At 36.1% G+C, this 19,340-nt stretch overlaps 1 protein-coding gene across 1 annotated transcript in view; it reads right to left on the bottom strand.

Annotated features, from left to right (window-relative positions):
• Positions 1-19,340, bottom strand: part of LOC127497660 (CD48 antigen-like) — a 50,170-nt gene that overhangs the window by 29,398 nt on the left and 1,432 nt on the right. Inside the window, exons 2-4 of the mRNA XM_051866317.1 lie at positions 17,538-17,625; positions 12,281-12,586; positions 11,973-12,012 (exon numbers count right to left, since the gene is read on the bottom strand). Of these exons, the coding sequence (XP_051722277.1) occupies positions 11,973-12,012; positions 12,281-12,586; positions 17,538-17,592 (401 nt within the window). The 5' untranslated portion in view covers positions 17,593-17,625. The remainder of the gene's footprint in view (positions 1-11,972; positions 12,013-12,280; positions 12,587-17,537; positions 17,626-19,340) is intronic.

Genomic DNA, 19,340 nt, shown 5'->3' with positions numbered 1-19,340 from the left:
AAAATAAAAACAGACATTAGTTTGAACCAGTGACAGAAAACATTACAGCGTCCAACAATAAACTGAACAAATCTAAATGAGTAACTGTAAATAAATGTTAAATTGGCATTGTTCTAGTTGGGCTTTAAAAGAGACTTAAGTTTATCTGGTTAGCATGGTCCTGTTAGCCCCTGCTAGTAGAAGTTGTAACTACACCAGTATCTTTCTCCATTGACAGCCATTCAAAATGATCAGTGTAAAAATATATTTTTTAAAAAAAGTCAGATTTCAAATTGCACTCTTCAGTCCTGCAGCACCTGAGTAACTGTCTTTGAGATGAACAGGAATACTAGCTTTCTCTAGAAATTATAGAGCTCATAAGAAAACATCAATTGTTTGGTCAGTTTCAGCAGCAAATTTCATTTATTCTATAGTATTACAACAATTGACCTTTCGCAAAGACCCGCCCACCTTAGTTACTGTACGTCCGACAAGCCATGGGCTCTCATGCCATACATCATGTTCTCATGCAGTGAAAAATACATCGCAGAGCAAAAAGGACACTGACAACACACCGACAGACAAGACAGAGCAGAGTACTTTTGGTATGAAAGAAAGTCAGAGAGTTAAAAAAGACTTTAAGTTCTGTCTGTGAGTCCAGTCAATCATCAAAGTCTTTTTATCCAGTTGAGTCTGATCTTCAGCAGTCATGAGCAGATGAAGGTGTTTGGTGTCCTACTGTACAGTAGCTGATGGTTCTCCAGGTATCTCCTGTCATCTTCTGCATCAGAGGAGGAGAAATAAATCTGAAGAGAAATAAATCATCACAGAATGTGAAACAGTTAATATTCAGTATTGGCCGACGTGACATTTATAATCTGTGACGTCTGCAGGAATAGAGATGAACAGACACTTGAATCTCACCTCAACATCATTGTCTGTATCATCACTCTGTTTGCTCACTGTATGTATGCACATGTCTTGAATAGAAGCTGATATTTACCTCCACAGAGCTTTTTGATGATTATTCTGTCTTTTTTGCTGCTAACCGGGTTGCTATGGTTACAGATGATGGATTCCTCACTGCAGTACAGGATGAGAGTGTAGATCTCATGTGATGTCACTTCCTCTGGAGAGCAGCTGTTGTTCTGATAACTTGAGTTAATCATGAGGTCATGAGCTCTGCATGTGAAGTTCACAGTACAGGAGTCACTGCTGGACCTGATTGAGTTTACAGTCAGAACAGGAGCCTCTACAGCATCTGAAACACACATTTACTACAAGATCAGAATCAGACTCACAGACCAGTGATGTAAAAAAGTTTTAAATGCTAGTTTTGTTGAATAAAGACCACAGTAGAGATGCAGCACATTCAGATCTAAAGACAACACAAAATTAGTTGTTTTCATCTCTACCCAAAAAATCTTTGACCACATTATATTTATCTGTATTATGTAAATGTTTGAGTAAAGGACTCCAATGTGATTTTTGCTTTAATTAAAGTTGCAGAAAAACCTGATGAATTAAAAAAAAAAAAAAAAAAAAAAAACTGTGTCACAAGCCGGTTTCAGTGGTTGCTTTTCCTAAGCTCATGAGACTTAGTTGTGATTCTCATATATCCCTCATTTTTACTATCAACAGAGTTTCAGATGTTTCTCCTAAACTTCCTTTATGAGAAATAAGAGTAGACAGAAATGAGACATGAGAAATATCTGAGAGAAAAGGAGTTAAAACTCAGAATGTGGTGGAAGGAACATAGATCATCTCTTTACTGTCTTGCTGCAATCTCTTTCAAGACTCCATTATAGGAAAATTTTATTGCTCAGAGGTTGCTCTTTGTAAGCTCGTGAGACTTAGTTTTGATTCTCATATATCTCTCATTGTAGTATCAACAGTGTTTCAGATGTTTCTCCTATAAATCCTTAGGAGAAATAAAATAAACAGACACAACTGAGACATGAGAAGAGAGATCTCTTTATTGTCTTGCTGTAATCTCTTTCAAGACTCCATTATAAAAATATTTTCAGAGGTTGCTCTTTTTTTGGATGACATTGTGTTTTTTAACCTTTAATGGAAAAGACTGTATGATGAGAGACAGGAAATAATGGGAGAGGTGAGAAGGAAAGTACCTTTAGCTGTGACTCGAACTTGTGCTGTCTGAGGTGCTGCTGTGCCTCAATGTTGATGTGCTGCCCACAAGGCTATTGACAGAGATTTCTCTAAGCTCAGGATACTAAGGGCTGATTATTCTCTTTTATGTCTCATTTAGGTATCATCTTTGTCTTCTGGTGCCAGCTGCATAAACTTAGCATAGTTGCATATTATTTTAAGAACTAGTTTGATTAAGTAGCAGTTAACCAAAGGGCAATCAGTCTTACTTTTCCGATTCAAATTAAACAGATACCTTTTTATGTAACTGACTTTAAAAATTAAAAATTAGATGTCTAACTTTTAAGACTAGTCAAAGAAGTTCCCTTTCAAAAGGGAACTCGTGCTACATCCCCTCCCCTGCTATGGAGGATGCCTCCTGCATGACTGGTGTCTGAAGCAGGAGTCTAAGCGTGTCTCAATCAGCTCCCTAGTTCAGTAGTCAGGGCACTGATCAGGGAGCCGGCCACATTAATTTACACAATATACTGATTCACGACCTAGCAAGCTATGTAGCTGATTGAGATGCAGGGAAAACATTACAATGAACTTGACATTGGCAGGCGGCAGCCTATGACGTCACCACTGGTGTGACTGCAAGTATAAAAGGGCACTTGTGAAATACGTCATCCTCTTTAGAAGGAGAGGAAGAAGAAGACGTCATCCTTTTTCTTGTCTTCAGGAGACTGTCTGTTTGTACATGAGAAATGAGGAGCACGCGTGTTTAGCTCCTGAGGGAGCAGAATGCGCGCATTGCGTGGGTCTCCTGTTGCTATAGAGAGTATTTCTCAGTGAAAAGCTCTAGTTGTAGGGTTGTAGGCAGAGCAGGGAGTCAAACAGGAAGTTTCCTTTTTTGGCTCCTTTTGTTGGCTCAAATATCACTATTGTGATTATGTACGTTTCTAATCCTAGGAAAGAGATAGCGACCCCTAGGGGACACAGCATTTCGTTCCCTATTCTCAGGAAACCATGCATGGTTACATGCGTAACCTGAGACGTTTTTGCAACCGGCTCCAGATGTCTTTATTTTAGGAGAAACATGTTAAATTTTAATTTTTTACTACCATTGTAAATACTGAAACTATCATTTATAGCACTATACATTTCAGAATAAGAAGGGTTACTTGTTTTAATTTATCTTCAGTGCCCAGCAGTGTATATCCAGTGCATATTCCAAACAAAGGAAAAGACAACTGTAAGATGTTTAGACTAAGATAAATACTTTCCTTTACCAAATGTAATACTAGTGTATTAGCGCTATGGTTGTTGCATAATCTTTTTTTCTTCATTTAACATTGCAAAGTTTGTCTTGTACAACCCATTTTGCATGCATGTAAATCAGGGGCGTTTCCTCCGAGGAGGCAAAAAAATAGGATGAGAAAATAATCCATATTACATATAAAACAACACAAATATTACAAATGATGACATTAAAAAGAGCGCAAGTCACTCGTATTTCTTAAGGAACACTGCCCAACAGCGACACCCGCAGGTAAAGTTACACAGGAGTCATGCCTCCCTTTCCACTCATAGAAAACAAAACCATTAGACCCCCGGCGTGCGGTGGGTTTTGTGGGGGGTAATTGAGAATGAATGGGGGAAAGTCACGTGAGAGGAGGCAATGTCTCCATCGCGCTATGATTGGATGTAATTGGTTATGATTGGATATGATTGGTTTGTGCGATAAACTGACTGCGATAAACATTCAAACTAACAAATGATGGCGTCAATGGGAAGACTAATTGAAAGACTTTTTTTAGTGCAATCAGCTTGGTGAAATTTAAAATACAATTCGTGTCTGTGACAGACGGTGTTTACGGAACATGACTGATGATCCAAAATAGCCTAAGTTGACAATTAAAAAGAAAAACATCAATACACAAATAAAATATATTGCTTAAATTATTATTGCCTTTAGTTATTATTTTGGAATGAATGTAGAAATGCTTAAAACACTAACTTGATGAGATTGACTTGGTTTTGATAAATAGAACATTTATTACAATACATTGTTAATGTAAAATTACAAAATAGAATTGTATTTGGTTTCTTTTTTTCTTTTTTGATGTGATGTAAAGTAATGTTCATTTAACAAGGAAGATGTGTCAACGATAAGAGTAATGCACATGAATTTACATGGATTCATAAATAAATAAAAAATGTGCCTCCTCATTTCAGAACACCACTGCACGCCACTGATGTAAATACAGGTCATGATTTCCTCTGTTAAATCATTGTGCAGCAAAACACTGTCTACACTAAACTTCAAATATGAGAATGCATGTTTTGTGCTTGATTGAAATGGTGTAGATATAATGCGATAGAAGCTACCCAGAGGGAAGAAAAAAACTTTAACATCTCAAATGTTTCTGCTAGACATAAATGAGGTTACCTTAACATCAAAAGGAGACTTCTGCTTGAGTCTCCTGCTTCTCACACTTGTCTCCTGAGACAAAAACTCTAACAGTCTCGCAACGGTCTCCTTTAAAGTTTTTGAAGAGGTCTCAATAACATCACACACTATGCTCAGACTTTTCTCCTTAGCTAGTGTGGCAGATTTTCCCTACGCACCTAACTTAAGTTTACCTGGGATGTCTCCAGTCGACACCTGAGCATCTACATTCGACAGTTAATATATTTAGCACTGCGTCTACAGTCGACAACTGGCTTTGAGTCGGTCAATGTCTCAGCCTGCTTGAACACTATCACTTGGGAATAAGGTCTTTACTGCCTAGTTTGTTAGTTCCCTAACTAACTCCCCAGACAGGCTCTAGACATTGCCTTTGAATATGCTTTAATCACGGCTGGAGGATCTCGTATCAATCACAGAGAATCCCACCTGCCAAAAAGAATACAACAGTTTATATAGGATAGGAGCATGGCAAATCTACAATATGATTGGTTCTTCATATGTCAAACCCTTCTGTTACTAGGTAATGCCAGATCTGTCCAAATCATGGGTTTATTAGTTTGTTGATTACTCAATATGTTGATTACTCAATATGGGGCTATTGTATTTAGACAGTTATCTAGTTTCATTTCCCCTTATATTTGGAAATGATTCAGACAGAAAAATCTGAGCACAATGTGCGATGTTAGAGATATCTTCTAAACTTTTAAGGGGAAAATGTGAGAGATCCAGAGTAGGAGAAAAATCTGAGCACAGTGTGTGATGTTGAGATATCTTCTGAATCTTTAGGGGAGGCAAATGTGAGACTACCAGAGTCTCTAAGGAGAAGAATCTGAGCACAGTGTGTGATGTTATTGAGATCTCTTCTAAAACTTTAAAGGAGACCATTGTGAAACTTTTAGGGTTTTTGTCTCAGGAGACACAGTGTGAGAAGCAGGAGACTCAAGCAAAAGTCTCCATTTGATCTTAAAGCAACCTCATATTTGTCTAGGAGAAACATTTGAGATGTTCAAGAGATCTCACTTTTGATTTTTCTTTCCTACACTCTTAAAAATAAAGGTTCTTTATTGGCATTGATGGTTCCATAAAGAACCTTTATCTTCCATGGAACATTTCCATCATACAAAAGGTTCTTTACGGTGGCAAAAGGTTCATTAGATTATTAAAATGTTCTTCACATTAAGGAAAAAAATGGTTCTGTTAAGAACTGCTCAATGAAAGGTTCTTCGAGGAACCAAAAATGGTTCTTTCATGGCATCGATGTGAAAACCCCCTTTTCGAAACTTTATTTTTAAGAGTGTATGGGGTGTGCACATTACATAAAAGTGAAAATTAAACAAATTACTCTTATGAACTATCTTTTGTGCAGGAACACATTAAATCACACTAACTTATAACAGATACTCTGTATGTAACAATATTTTTCTCTGATTCTCCAATTGTTCTTGCTGTAGTCTACTGTCTGTCTTCTGCATGTTCTTCAGTGTGAGAGAGAGGGTTTTATCATTGAAATCCTGTTCTTGCACAAATACAGAGATCTCAGCACTGAACCCTGAGGAGAGAGAAACACACAGTTAAACAGCTTTTGGAATTGGACTTGGACCCATTTTAGACCTCCATCTTACTCCATCATCAACTCACACTCCTGTATTTGGTTGGATAAATAAATAAATCATAAGGTTCATTGGTTCAGTAATTTGTTGCCGCTGTGCTCACAGTAATACAAATGTGTATCTACTTACCTCCTCTGTTGTTCATCCACTGCTGTGTTCTCAATAAAAGTACCATCAACTCGCTATCTGTGTCTCTCACCATCTGTCCGTAACAGTCACATAGTGTTTTATTATTTTTAAAGCGTCACCAGCTGACTGAGTTTTGTTATGCATTTCAGAGTGATACTCTGTGTTCAAGAATCAAATTTTATCAAAATAACTTATTCCATTTTGGAGTTACAGATATTTTAGTCAAAGACACCATACATTATTCATTGCTCTCATGTGGCAAATTAAGAATGAAAGGTTTGATGTGTTTGATGATTATTGACATATTGACAATGACACTCCAAAATTTGGCAAAAAAAAAAAAAAGAAAAAGAAAACATTAGAAAAAAATTCAGGCAGAATTATGCTAATTAAGTGGAATCTCTAGAGCATAAGAGAGGGAATCAATCCATGAGTAAGAAATACTTGTTTCTATGACACATGGTTCATTAAATATAACTAAAATATCTAATAAATAAAAGTTTAACTTTAGGGGCTCTAAAGCATCAGCAGTATCACTTTGTGTTTTAACCACTAAAAAAACTGGTGTCTGTAAACAGATAAACATTTGTTTCATTTATTCATACACATTTAATAATTGAGTGTATACTGATGAGGAGAAGAATGAAGGATACAAGCAGATGATCTACTGCCATTGTAACAAACATTAAGATGGCTGAAGTTGTGTTCTTAAAAGAGGAAGTTGAATGTGTGAAGTGACGCTTGTGTAGCCTCTTCATAAATTTCTCACCAAAAAACTGCTTAGTTCAGCATTTAATAACAAAAGGAGGAAATGAGTTTCACACTGATCCCTGAGAAACAGTTCTTTCCTCCATATAGACTAGAAACTATAAAAATTGACTATATGGAAAAATATATACATGGTGTGAATAGTAATGGTTATAATGCTAGTACTACTACTACTAATACTAGTGTTGAATGTGTGAACGTGTTATATTATATTATATATATATATATATATATATATATTTTACATAAAGACTGATACCCTTACAAAAAAAAAAAATGTGTATACTTCAAATGATGTTTTATTAACAAAATTCGGGAGGAGCAAGTTCAGATAATTAACCTAATTAGCACAGGTGGAGAGCATTCAGTTAATCAACTCAACCGATGTCAAGAGGTATAAATTCAGCAGACTTACCTTTGTTCATCTGAGAGTTTATCAAGATCCCTCCTCCACCCCATCTCCTCACTTCTAGTTCTATCTACTTTTACCACACCGGGGGAGTACTCTGGGTTCGGGCCAAAATTCTGAGCTCGGAGCCCTCCCCCCGGACAGCACGCCAAATACGCATAACTTTACTCTATTTAATTATATGGATATGTGAACTCGTGAAGTTCATTTTATTAAGTATAGTTAAATAAAGTTCAAGTATATTTTAAGTATACTTTAGACTTGTAAGTAGGGTGTAAGTAGGGAAACAAATGTTTTTCCATGCTGTTTACTTTTTTCCATACTTTTCCAGACCTGGAAATTAGCCTACTTAAATCAAATTCCATAAATTTCCAAGCTGCATAGGGACCGGTGAGCCAGGGGAAAGCACGATATTATACACCAGTGTCATGAATATGGCTCCCACGGTTCATCCTCCGGACCGCCGGAGGGAGCCATCACCGGAATATTGATACTCTGCCATTCGGACTCCATTTCCCATAGGCCCTCATTCCTGGGACTGATTGCACTCTCACCTGCACTACATCACGCACACACTATTTAAGACACGTACGCACACCATATCTTCGCGAAGTCTTGATTTGCTACGGTGGTAATTTGTGAGCGTTATTCTGTGGACTGATATCTTGTTATTACCTGGACTGTTTGTTATCTGTGAACCTCTGCCGCCTGCCCTGAACTTTGCCTGTACTCTGGACTGTGATTGTTTGCCGCCTGTCTTGATCCTTGCCTGTGACCCGTCTCTGATTCTTGCTGCCAGCCTCGACCCCTGCCTGTCCCTGTTTACGGTATTGCTCTGTCCTTGTCTGTATCTCTGCTATCGTGAATAAAGCTGCAAATAGATCCACTTCCTGTTGACCCTGCATTACAACCAGGGGCGTTTCCTTCGAGGAGGCAAGGGAGGCAGTGCCTCCTCAAAAAAAAAAAAAAAAAAAAAAAAGATGAGAAATTAATCCATATTACATATAAAAACACAAATATTACAAATTATGACATTAAAAAGAGCGCAAGTCACACGTATTCCTAAAGGAACACTGCCCAACAGACACCCGCAGGTAAAGTTACAGCAGGAGTCATGCCTCCCTTTCCACTCATAGAAAAACAGTAAAATACGCAATGAGTGTGTGAAGTGAATGAGTGTAAATACTATAAATGAACTGAGCGCAAATCAAGTAGCTGTATTCCTGTTGCTTTTTCCATCCTTTTCCAGACCTGTAAATTAAAGCAATTTCCATACTTTTCCGAACTGCGTTTAGGAACTATTACTGTTTTATTTAGAATATATTTAAATAGCCTATTTATTTATCCGATCAGAACTCGTGTCGTCCGTAGACGAAGACATCTAGAAGCACTTCCGTGACCGAGACCATCGATTAGAAATTATATTTAAAATGTTATAATCATAAAATATTTTTTTCAGTTTTACAAATATATATATTTTTAGTTATATCTACGAAGAAAACAAATATATAGGCAGTAGTAGCCTAATACCATATGCATAAAGGTCTTCTCAAGTAACTTCAGGGTAAAGCCCCGCCCTCATCCGGTTGTATCCAAATACGGATACGAATAATTTTGAGATTGTTACAAATACAGACATTTGCTCCGCTGCACACCCCTACTTGCAAGTGTACGGTTTCAATACTACTTGGGACTAAACTGGCCCTCTTTTTAGTGTATAAAAGTAACAACAGTAAACTAGTACACAACTAGTTTCTCGTTTGTACTGCAACTATACTACAAGTGAACTTATATGTATGATAGTTTAATAGTCAAATACTTGTAGCACATTTTTTAGTTTATGAAAGTACACTTCGAAGTATACTCTCAGGAATCTACTAGTTTAGTAGATTTATACTGCAAGTATACTTGCAAGTAAGTTTCCTTTAAGTGAATGTAAGGGTTAGTTCACCCAAAAAATGAAAATGCCGTTCCAAACCCTGCAAGACCTTTGTTCATCTTCACAACACAAATTAAGATATTTTTGATGAAATCCGATGGTTTCTGAACCACACATAGGCAGCAATGTTATTGCACCTTTTGAGGTCCAGAAAGGTAAAGACAATGTTAAAATACATGACTACAGTGGTTCAACCTTAATGTTATGAAGTGACGAGAATACTTTTTGTGTGCAAAAACAAAACAAAAATAACGATTTTATTAAAAAATGTCAGTCTCTTACACTGTTGATGTAGTGAACGCAGTGCAGCGCTTCAGTGTTCTATGTCACAACGCCGAAGTTTCATAAAAAGCAACGTTTTAAGCAAAAAGCTGAGAAAAATCATATTTTTGTCAAAGACTATGTCCGGATGGGATTCAGAGTGATGATCAAAACACAGATGGAGTAGATCGAGTTCATCAACACCCCCAACGCTTTACATTCATTTCCTCTTCCTAGGTCGACATTTCATTTAGTAACGTTAAGCAGTTTTGATTTATATGCTGTTTAATGTTTGATGATCGCATTATTTTACATTTGCATAAGCAATCTTCTATCGCTTGTTTCTGCTTCTTCTTCACTTGTGTTTTGAACTGGAGAATCATTACTATTTCAGAAGATGCGTAATAGCGCCCCCCTACCGTATAACAGTGAACAGCCGGAAAATTCAGTCAGTGGCAGGGAAAGAGTAAAGTAGATCTGAAGTAAATTCCTATGTACACTACCAGTGGACTAGCCTACACAAAAATCCACAAATCTGTTTTATTCATAAATCAATATTTTTAAACAATGTAAGTTTATAAGACAGTTTGTAAAACTATGTGAAAAAAGTATTTAAAGGGTTAGTTCACCCAAAACTGAAAATAATGGCTTTTATTACTCACCCTCATGTCGTTCTACGCCCGTAAGACCTTCATTCATCTTCAGAACACAAATTAAGATATTTAATTTGATTCGATTCACTGATTCGATTCGTAAAGCTCCGAAGCAGTGTTTTGATATCGGCCCATCACTATATTGTTGAAAAGTCGTTATTTAATTTTTTTTGGCACACAAAAAGTATTCTCGTCACTTTATAATATTAAGGTTGAACCACTGAACTCACACAAACTGTTTTAAATATGTTTTTAGTACCTTTATGGATCTTGAGAGAGGAAATGTCATTGCTTTGAATGCAGGCCTCACTGAGCCATCGGATTTAATCAAAATATCTTAATTTGTGTTCTGAAGATGAATGAAGGTCTTACGGGTGTAGAACGACGTGAGGGTGAGTAATAAATGACATTATTTTCATTTTTGGGTGAACTAGCCCTTTAATAGGCTACTCAATCAAAAGAGAAAACACAACTACAAGCAAGTATACTTAGAATACTTGATTATACTTTTACGTTTATCTCGATCAAATGACTGAGTACAAGTATAGGCCAAATATGCTTAGACCTTTCTATCATTATGAGTCAAGTACACTTAAGTGCAATTGTATTTCTGAGAAGAACATAAAAAGTAGACTGAAAAATACCTTCTTATTTTTAGTTTAAAAGAAGTATTCTAATAGCACACTTGAATGAAGTTATTTTTTGTAAGGGTATGGCAGTGATCAAAATAGAGTAAATCACAATTTCAAGTTATGCAAAAAATTTAAATTTATGCAGAATTGTGCAGCTCTAATGGTAGATGATGGTGGTCCAGGTATCTCCTGTCATCTTCTGCGTCAGAGTCTGAAAAGAAATAAAACAAGCCATCACAGATCATCACAGAATGTGAAACACCAATAATACTCAGTATTGGGTGACACGACATTTATAATCTGACGTCTGAGATGAACAGTCATTTCAATCGTAGTGAGATGATGTTGAGGAGATAAACTTTTGAGGAATGCTAAGCATTTGCGAGAGAAAGCAAAAGCTAATTTTAACATCTAATTTTCACCATCACCATGTCCCTTTAGGGGCTCTGTAGATTTTCAGTATTTGTGAGATAGACATACCTTTTTTTATTCTTGCAGCAACAGAAAAGGACCAAACCACCAAACACTATCACTCCCACAACACCAAACACAATAAACACAGATATGTAAGATGAACTGTAGGAGAGTGGGATGGTAGTATTTCATTCTCTGTAATGTAAGAAATACAGAAATGCAATAATCAGTTTATTCACAATGAACTTTACAGTAATTTAATTACAGTATCTAATAACATTTAACACTTAATAACATGCTTCTTGCAATTTGTAAACCAAAAGCAGTTTGATTTGCGAGAATAAAGACAAGTAGATAATGCTAACTGTACTAATGTCTTGAATTGAAGCAGATATTTACCTCCACAGAGTTGCTTAATCTCTATTCTGTCTTTTTTGCTGCTAACTGGGTTGCTATGGTTACAGATGATGGATTCCTCACTGCAGTTCAGGATGAGAGAGTAGATCTCATGTGATGTCACTTCCTCTGGAGAGCATCTGTTGTTCTGATAGCTGGAGTGAATCATGAGGTCATGAGCTCTGCATGTGAAGTTCACAGTACAGGAGTCACTGCTGGACCAGTTTGAGTTTACAGTCAGAACAGGAGCCTCCACAGCGTCTGAAACACACATTTACTTAGAAAGATCAGAATCACACTCTGACAATCAAAGGTTTAAACATTCATTCACGCTGTATAAATATCACAGTAGAGATTCAGTATACGTTCAAATCTGCAGTTCTGTAGAAGCAGAAAAACTCCTGAATTAAAGACAATGTGCCACAAGCTACATTAAATGTACAAACTATATATAAAACTGAACATAAATTACTCTTATGAATTGTCTTTTATGCAGGATTTCACTAAATCACACAGAAATCACACTCACCTATAACAGAGACTCTGTATGTAACAATATTTTTCTCTGATTTTCCAATTGTTCTTGCTGTATAGAGTCCACTGTCTGTCTTCTGCATGTTCTTCAGTGTGAGAGAGAAGGTTTCATCATTGAAATCCACTCTGTCCTTGTAGGAAGAGTGAGGATTTACTTTAACTCCATGTATATACATAACTATATTCTCTGATTTATCATTTGTCCATAATAAAATAGTAAACTCTGGTAGTTCTTGTGTCTGTATATCCAGTTGAACAGAATCTCCCGTCTGCACAAACACAGAGATCTCAGCACTGAACCCTGAGGAGAGAGAAACACACAGTTCAACAGCTTTTGGATTTGGACCCATTTTACACCTTCATCTTACTCCATCAACTCACACTCACATTTGATTAAATAAATAATAAGGTTAATAAGGAAATAGAAATATTGTTTCCCTTCAAAGTAATATTTCCTGTCATCTGTTATCATCATACATGTAATATTTCCACATGACTTTGCCATTCAGTTAATTAACTCAATCTAATGAACTGTTTGTGTAGTTGTTAACACATACAGTTCCTTTTTTTAAAACAAAAGACAATTAGAAGAGTATACATTTGATTTTCTTTCTCTAATGTAACAGAAATTATACTTTAATACATAAATAGTGTTAGAGAATAAACTCTAGCTCTCTAGCGCTTTGGGGTTTTATTTATCAGGAGCATGAAATGTAGAATATGGCAGACCCCAACTGGCATTTTACAAATGTCACAGATAAAGTCCTAGAAAATGACTAAATATAAACTTGATTATTGAATGCACTTTTAATAATTGGTGTATTGGCCTACCTGTGTTAGAGAGAAGGAGAAGGATGAAGAATGCAAATAAATTATCTACTGCCATTGTAATAAATATCAAAGTAGCCGATGTTGTGTTCTTCAGAGCTGCTGAGTTGCGAGACTTGCAAAATAGGAAAAAGAAATGAAAGAATGTGGAAGTAGCGCGTCGTCTCGTGTTTTGTTTTCTGTAAAAGTTTTACACCAAATGGACAAATCAGGATATGGGTTGATTTAAAGCTTCCCACTAACACATAATCCTATATGGTTTAAAATAAAATGTGTAAAAATGTTGAGTTCTTACAAATCATATCTGGACATCAAAATAGAAGTAAATGACATTTCCATAGCAAAAGAACATTTAAAAAATTACTCCATCATCATAATACTGCTGACTGATAACACTATACCCTTTACATTGACTGCTTTAATAACAAACACATTTGTACAGGGGCGAAGCCATCATTTCAGAAGTGAGGGGGACAGAAATGTCAAGTGCACTGTAAGAAACTGACTGTGAAAATCACAGTAATTAAGTGGCACTGGCAGCCACTGGTAAGTAATGTTAAAAAACAACAACAACAACAAAAAACAGTTATTAACTAGCAGCCATTGACAAGTAACTTATTGTAAAAAATATTCACAGTAATTAACTGGCAACAATTGTCAAATAACTTACTGTAGAAGAAACAACCATGAGTTCATGCTGGACGGGACAAGCAGGGATGGGAGAAACAGGGAAATATCCTCCTCAAAATCATCCAGATAATTACCAGAGGCCAGGCAATTCTAAAGACTATAGATATAGAAAGACACTCCTATTACTTATGAATGGGAGAAACTGCAATGTGCAATATGGGAGAATATGTCCCGCCTTCCAAGTAAAAAGCCAATCTCTGATTGGTAAAGTCATTACTTCACTGTAGCTGCCGTTTGAAGTTCCGGTTCAATAGAAACCGGAGACTCGCGCTTAGGACTGCACATGCGTATTGGCTGATCTAGCCTGAAAAAATAAGCTTTTTTAACACTATTTGAGCATAAGATACAACATTTATGGGATAGTTCATGTCAGATTTTGTTTCTGATTTGAAATGTTTCAAATCAGTTTTTAAAATTTCAGGATTCCCCCATTCAAATAGGTAGAACTTGGTCTTGGATGCCCAAAATACTGTAGCTGCCCAGAGGCGTTGCAAATATGGCCACCGAGTGAATAGACTTTCTTTGAAAATGACTTTGGCAATACGCAACCCCAGTGGCAGGGGTGTGGGCAGGGCTTCCCTCCATGCTCTCGAATTCCACCAAAACTCCCGTGGGGCCGGGTGTTGTTGCCACCTCGTGCACCTGGTCAGAAATGTCCAAGGGCTCAGGCTCTGGGATGGGGTGTGGCTCAGCTTGGTGCACTGCCTCGATGTCTGCGGCAGGCTCTGGCTCCGTGTCCGTTCCGTCCGCCGAAGTAATGGCTGACTGGGCTCTGGGTACCCGACCTAAAAAGCCTCTGCATCCATCTAAAAATCTCTATGAACGACAGCATAAAAAACACAAATAAATCAACTCATCAACTTACAGTGTGTAAGTCTCCTCGGCGTTCATTGTAAATTGCGTTCCCTTTTTTTGCATGTCCTCAAGCTGGCAACCTGTGTCTTTGAAGGAGGGGGCGGGGCAAACAATATTTTGAATTTGGACTGCAGTACCTATTTCGACCACTAGGTGTCATTCCTACAAACCGCACCTTTAATTAATGAAACAACAGGTGAATGGGGTATTTAATCAAATACACTGGGAAATTAGGTCAAACAGGCAAACAGAACCAGAGCACAATGACTAAATCAAAATATATAATACACGTTACACCTATCTCCTAGTCATTGACTGCTTCTCAAGGTATATTAAAATCAAAATGATGCCCATCACCACAGCTAATGGTTTAATAAAAGCACTGAGTGCCATTTTTTCTAGGCATAGAGAGCTGCAAATTTGATTTATTAGTATTACACAGTTTACCCTGTACTTTACCAGTTTATTCCTACTGAGATTTTAAAATCTCTTGTTCAACAGAAACCTGGTCAAGAAAGGCAGCAAACAAATTCTAACAGCACAAAAATACAAATATACAGTATGATTACAGTACATGAAACTATATTCAATTGTCTTGAGGGAAGCAGAGAAGCACTCGTTCGTAACATCTGCAATAACTGATTGAAGTTCACTGGACTCAAAAGAGTATCTGTACACTTCCACAAAGAGTCATGAAGTTAAATTAAGAATTTAAGCTATATGGTTATCCAGTTGAGTCTGATCTTCAGCAGTCATGAGCAGATGAAGGTGTTTGGTGTCCTACTGTACAGTAGCTGATGGTGGTCCAGGTATCTCCTGTCATCTTCTGCATGAAGAGAAATAAATCAAACCATCACAGAATGTGAAACAGTTAATATTCAGTATTTGCCGACATGATATTTATAATCTGTGACGTCTGCAGGAATAGAGATGAACAGACATTTGAATCTCACCTCAACATCATCGTAGTCTGTATCATCACTCTGTTTGACACCTGAGAGTCAGAATGGAGGTTTATTTCACAGATTACAGCTTGTGTGGAAACATGTTTCTTTGTGTTTGATTGCTGTCAATCATGTTGTATCTTGGCTTAATATCTTACAGGCCAATAAATGTTCTGTGCAGTAATCATGTGTTGTTTCTCTATATAAACTTTATTGCTTATTTCCCCCTTTAATTATTTTCATATTCCAACATTCTTTAGCTACTAAAGAAACTATTTCAGGTATAAATATGAAATCAGTTTTTCAATATTTGTGAGATGAACGTACCTTTATACTTGCAGCAACAGAAAAGGACCAAACCAGAAAACACTATCACTCCCACAACACCAGACACAATAAACATAAGCCCAGACATGAAATATAAACCATCGGGAGTTTCGAGTGGTCGTCTTTCATTATCTGGAAAGTAAAAGATGAAGAATCAAAGTAATCAGTTTATAAGCAGTCTTGATTTGTGAGATAAAATTAAAAGCAGATACTTACCTTCACAGAGTTGTTTAATATTTATTCTGTCTTCTTTCCAGCTGACAGTGTTGCTATGGTTACAGATGATGGATTCCTCACTGCAGTACAGGATGAGAGTGTTCTCATGTGATGTCACTTCCTCTGGAGAGCAGTTGCCATATTTAAAAGTAGAGCTGAGTGTGAATTCATGACTTTTACATGTATAACTGATAACACAGGAATCACTGGACGAGTTTGAGTTTACAGTCAGTACAAGAGCCTCCACAGCGTCTGAAACACACATTTACTACAAGATCAGAATCACAGTTTAACAGCCCAATGATTTTAAAAAGCTTTAAACATTCATTCATGCTGTATAAATATCACAGAGATGCAGTATACATTCAAACCTAAAGACAACATAAAGAATAAACACGACCAAAAATATTTCTTATCTGTATTCTTTACGTAAAATGTCATAAATCAGCAGGAATTTTGTTTTTGCTTTAATTGAAGGTGAAAAACCTGATAATTTTAAAAAAGTGTGCACACTATATAAAAGTGAAAATTAAATTACTCTTATGAATTATCTTTTATGCTGGAACACATTAAATCACAAATGAGACTCACCTATAACAGATACTCTGTATGTAACAATAATATTCTCTGATTCTCCACTTGTTCTTGCTGTATAGAGTCCACTGTCTGTCTTCTGCATGTTCTTCAGTGTGAGAGAGAAGGTTTTATTATTGAAATAAACTCTGTCCTTGTAGGAAGGGTGAGGTTTTTCTGTTTTAGATGAATAAATAAATCTAACTATATTCTCTGATTTATCATTTCTCCAGAATAAATCATCAAACTCTGGTAGTTCATGTGTCTGTATATCCAGTTAAACAGAATCTCCCGTCTGCACAAACACAGAGATCTCAGCACTGAAGCCTGAGGAGAGAGAGAAAGATACTGTTTTGTTACCAAGTACCAAATTTGATCAAAACTACTGACACCTTATATTATTCATTACTCTCAGGTGGCAAAGTTAAATTACAGGTCAGATGTGTTTGATGAATATTGACAATGGCACTGTAGACTACAGGCATGTAAAATTTGGCACAGATAACAAAAACAAACAAAAAAACAAACTAGGACTTCAAAAATCCTCATGCAGAAATACATGTAGGGCAGGAGACAGGAAACCAATCCATGGATATAAAATAATTGTTTCTATGATACATGGTTCATATATAACCATGTTAGTGATGTTAGAAACAATCCACTAATGCTTTAGTTTCTGATCAGGAGCAGAAACCGTTCATGAGAAGCAGAACTATAGCAGACTGAACATGATGCTTTATACAAACATCATTATAGATGAAACACTTGAAAACAAGACATGTCAGTTATTTATACACATTTAATAATTGACTGTATTACCTGTGTTACTGATGAGGAGGAGGATGAAGGATGTGAGCAGATGATCTACTGCCATTGTAACAAACGTCAAGATGGCTGAAGTTGTCTTCTTAAAACAAAAAGTTGAATGTGTGAAATGACGCTCATGTAGCCTCCTCATAAATATTTCACCTAAAACTTCTCAGTACAGCATTTAATAACAAAAGGAGGAAATGAGGTTTCACACTGATCTCTGAAACAGTTCAAGGGTTACAGGTTACACTGCTCTAAGGACGGCCCTGAGTACATACCATATGAAGCTAATAATAATAATTACTAAATACTACATATATATTTTAATTGTTTTTCCAAATGAGGATATACTCAAATGTTTTGTCATACAGCCAACTTCCCTTCACACACGCACACACACACACACACACACACAGAGAGAGAGAGTACTCGGTTTTGCTGTCTTTGTGAGGACTCTCCCTAGACATAATGGTTTTTATACTGTAAACACTGTATTCTATCCCCTAACCCTAACCCTACCTTTAAACCTACCCATCACAGAAAACATTAAAAACATTTTTACATTTTTAATAAAACATTGTTTAGCATGTTTTTTAAACTTTTTAAATATGAGGACTCATGAAATGTCCTTGTATTTCATGTTTACGTCGTAATACCAGTGTAATACCTATGTCATTACAGGAATGTGTGTGGTGGTGGTGGTGGTGGTGGTTGGGGGGGGGGGGGTGTATTGTATTGTAATTGTATTTTATTGACATAGAGCTCATGTTTAATATGATAGTTTCATCCTTACACCTACTATAATCCAGTATATTATTAGTCTAGAGAGTATTTACAGTAGTAAGTAAATACATGGTTCCGCATTTATTGTTAGGTTGTCCAGATGGACTAGTGGCATCTTTGTGTTAACTCTGAAGAAAAAGTCAGATAAAACTACTTATATTGAAGTGGCATCATTCCTCTGATGATCACATTCAGAAAGAATAGACACTGATGGAATAATCCAACTGGCAAGAAAACACCTGCTGAAGTGGCGATAAGCTTCTCATGGTATATTTATGCTTGCCACAGTAGTACTATCCCAGCTAGCAAAGAACAACGTTCCCATTAAGTTATAAAAACACTATTTTTTGAATGTTCTCTGAATGACAAAAATGTCTAATGTTTGAAAAAGTTAATGTTTAAAAAAAGTGAACATTAAATTTTATTGTTTTGCAAACATTATAATACGTTAGATTTGAATGTTGTCTGAACAAGAAATAGCAAAAAAGATGAACGTTTGCTAAGTTATTAAATGTTTATTAAACTTTTTTTTGTATTTTACGTTTTTTTTTTTTTTTTTTATATTAACAAAAATATTACAAATTTACAAAACAAATTGGCATATAATTTACATTCAAAAACATCAACGTTAAGAGGGGCTTAGACTTAACATAGAATACAAAAAAAAAAAAATACAAAAAAAAACAACACTTCAATTTTTAATCCATCTATATTAATAAATAAAATAAAAATAAAAAAATTGTTATAATGTTTGAATAAAAACATTATAACAAATTATATTTACCCAATAGATCTAACAAAATTCCAGCTTTTTTATTTTTGACAACGTTTTTGAGTATTGTCTCAAATAATTCTTAAATACTGTAAACAGGGGTGGGTGATTTAAAAAATCTACATTTGTGAATACAATTTTTAGCTAACAAAAGTAAGATATTAATCAAAAACCCTGTTTTACCATCTTCTTCATAGTTTCCATACTTAATATCTATAAAGGACAAGGTCAATTCAACCACATTTCCCTCTTTTAAC

The sequence above is a fragment of the Ctenopharyngodon idella genome, chromosome 2 (genome assembly GCF_019924925.1).
Source record: "Ctenopharyngodon idella isolate HZGC_01 chromosome 2, HZGC01, whole genome shotgun sequence".
In the NCBI taxonomy this organism is placed as follows: Eukaryota; Metazoa; Chordata; class Actinopteri; order Cypriniformes; family Xenocyprididae; genus Ctenopharyngodon; species Ctenopharyngodon idella.
This window is presented reverse-complemented; position numbering and strand designations above follow the sequence as displayed.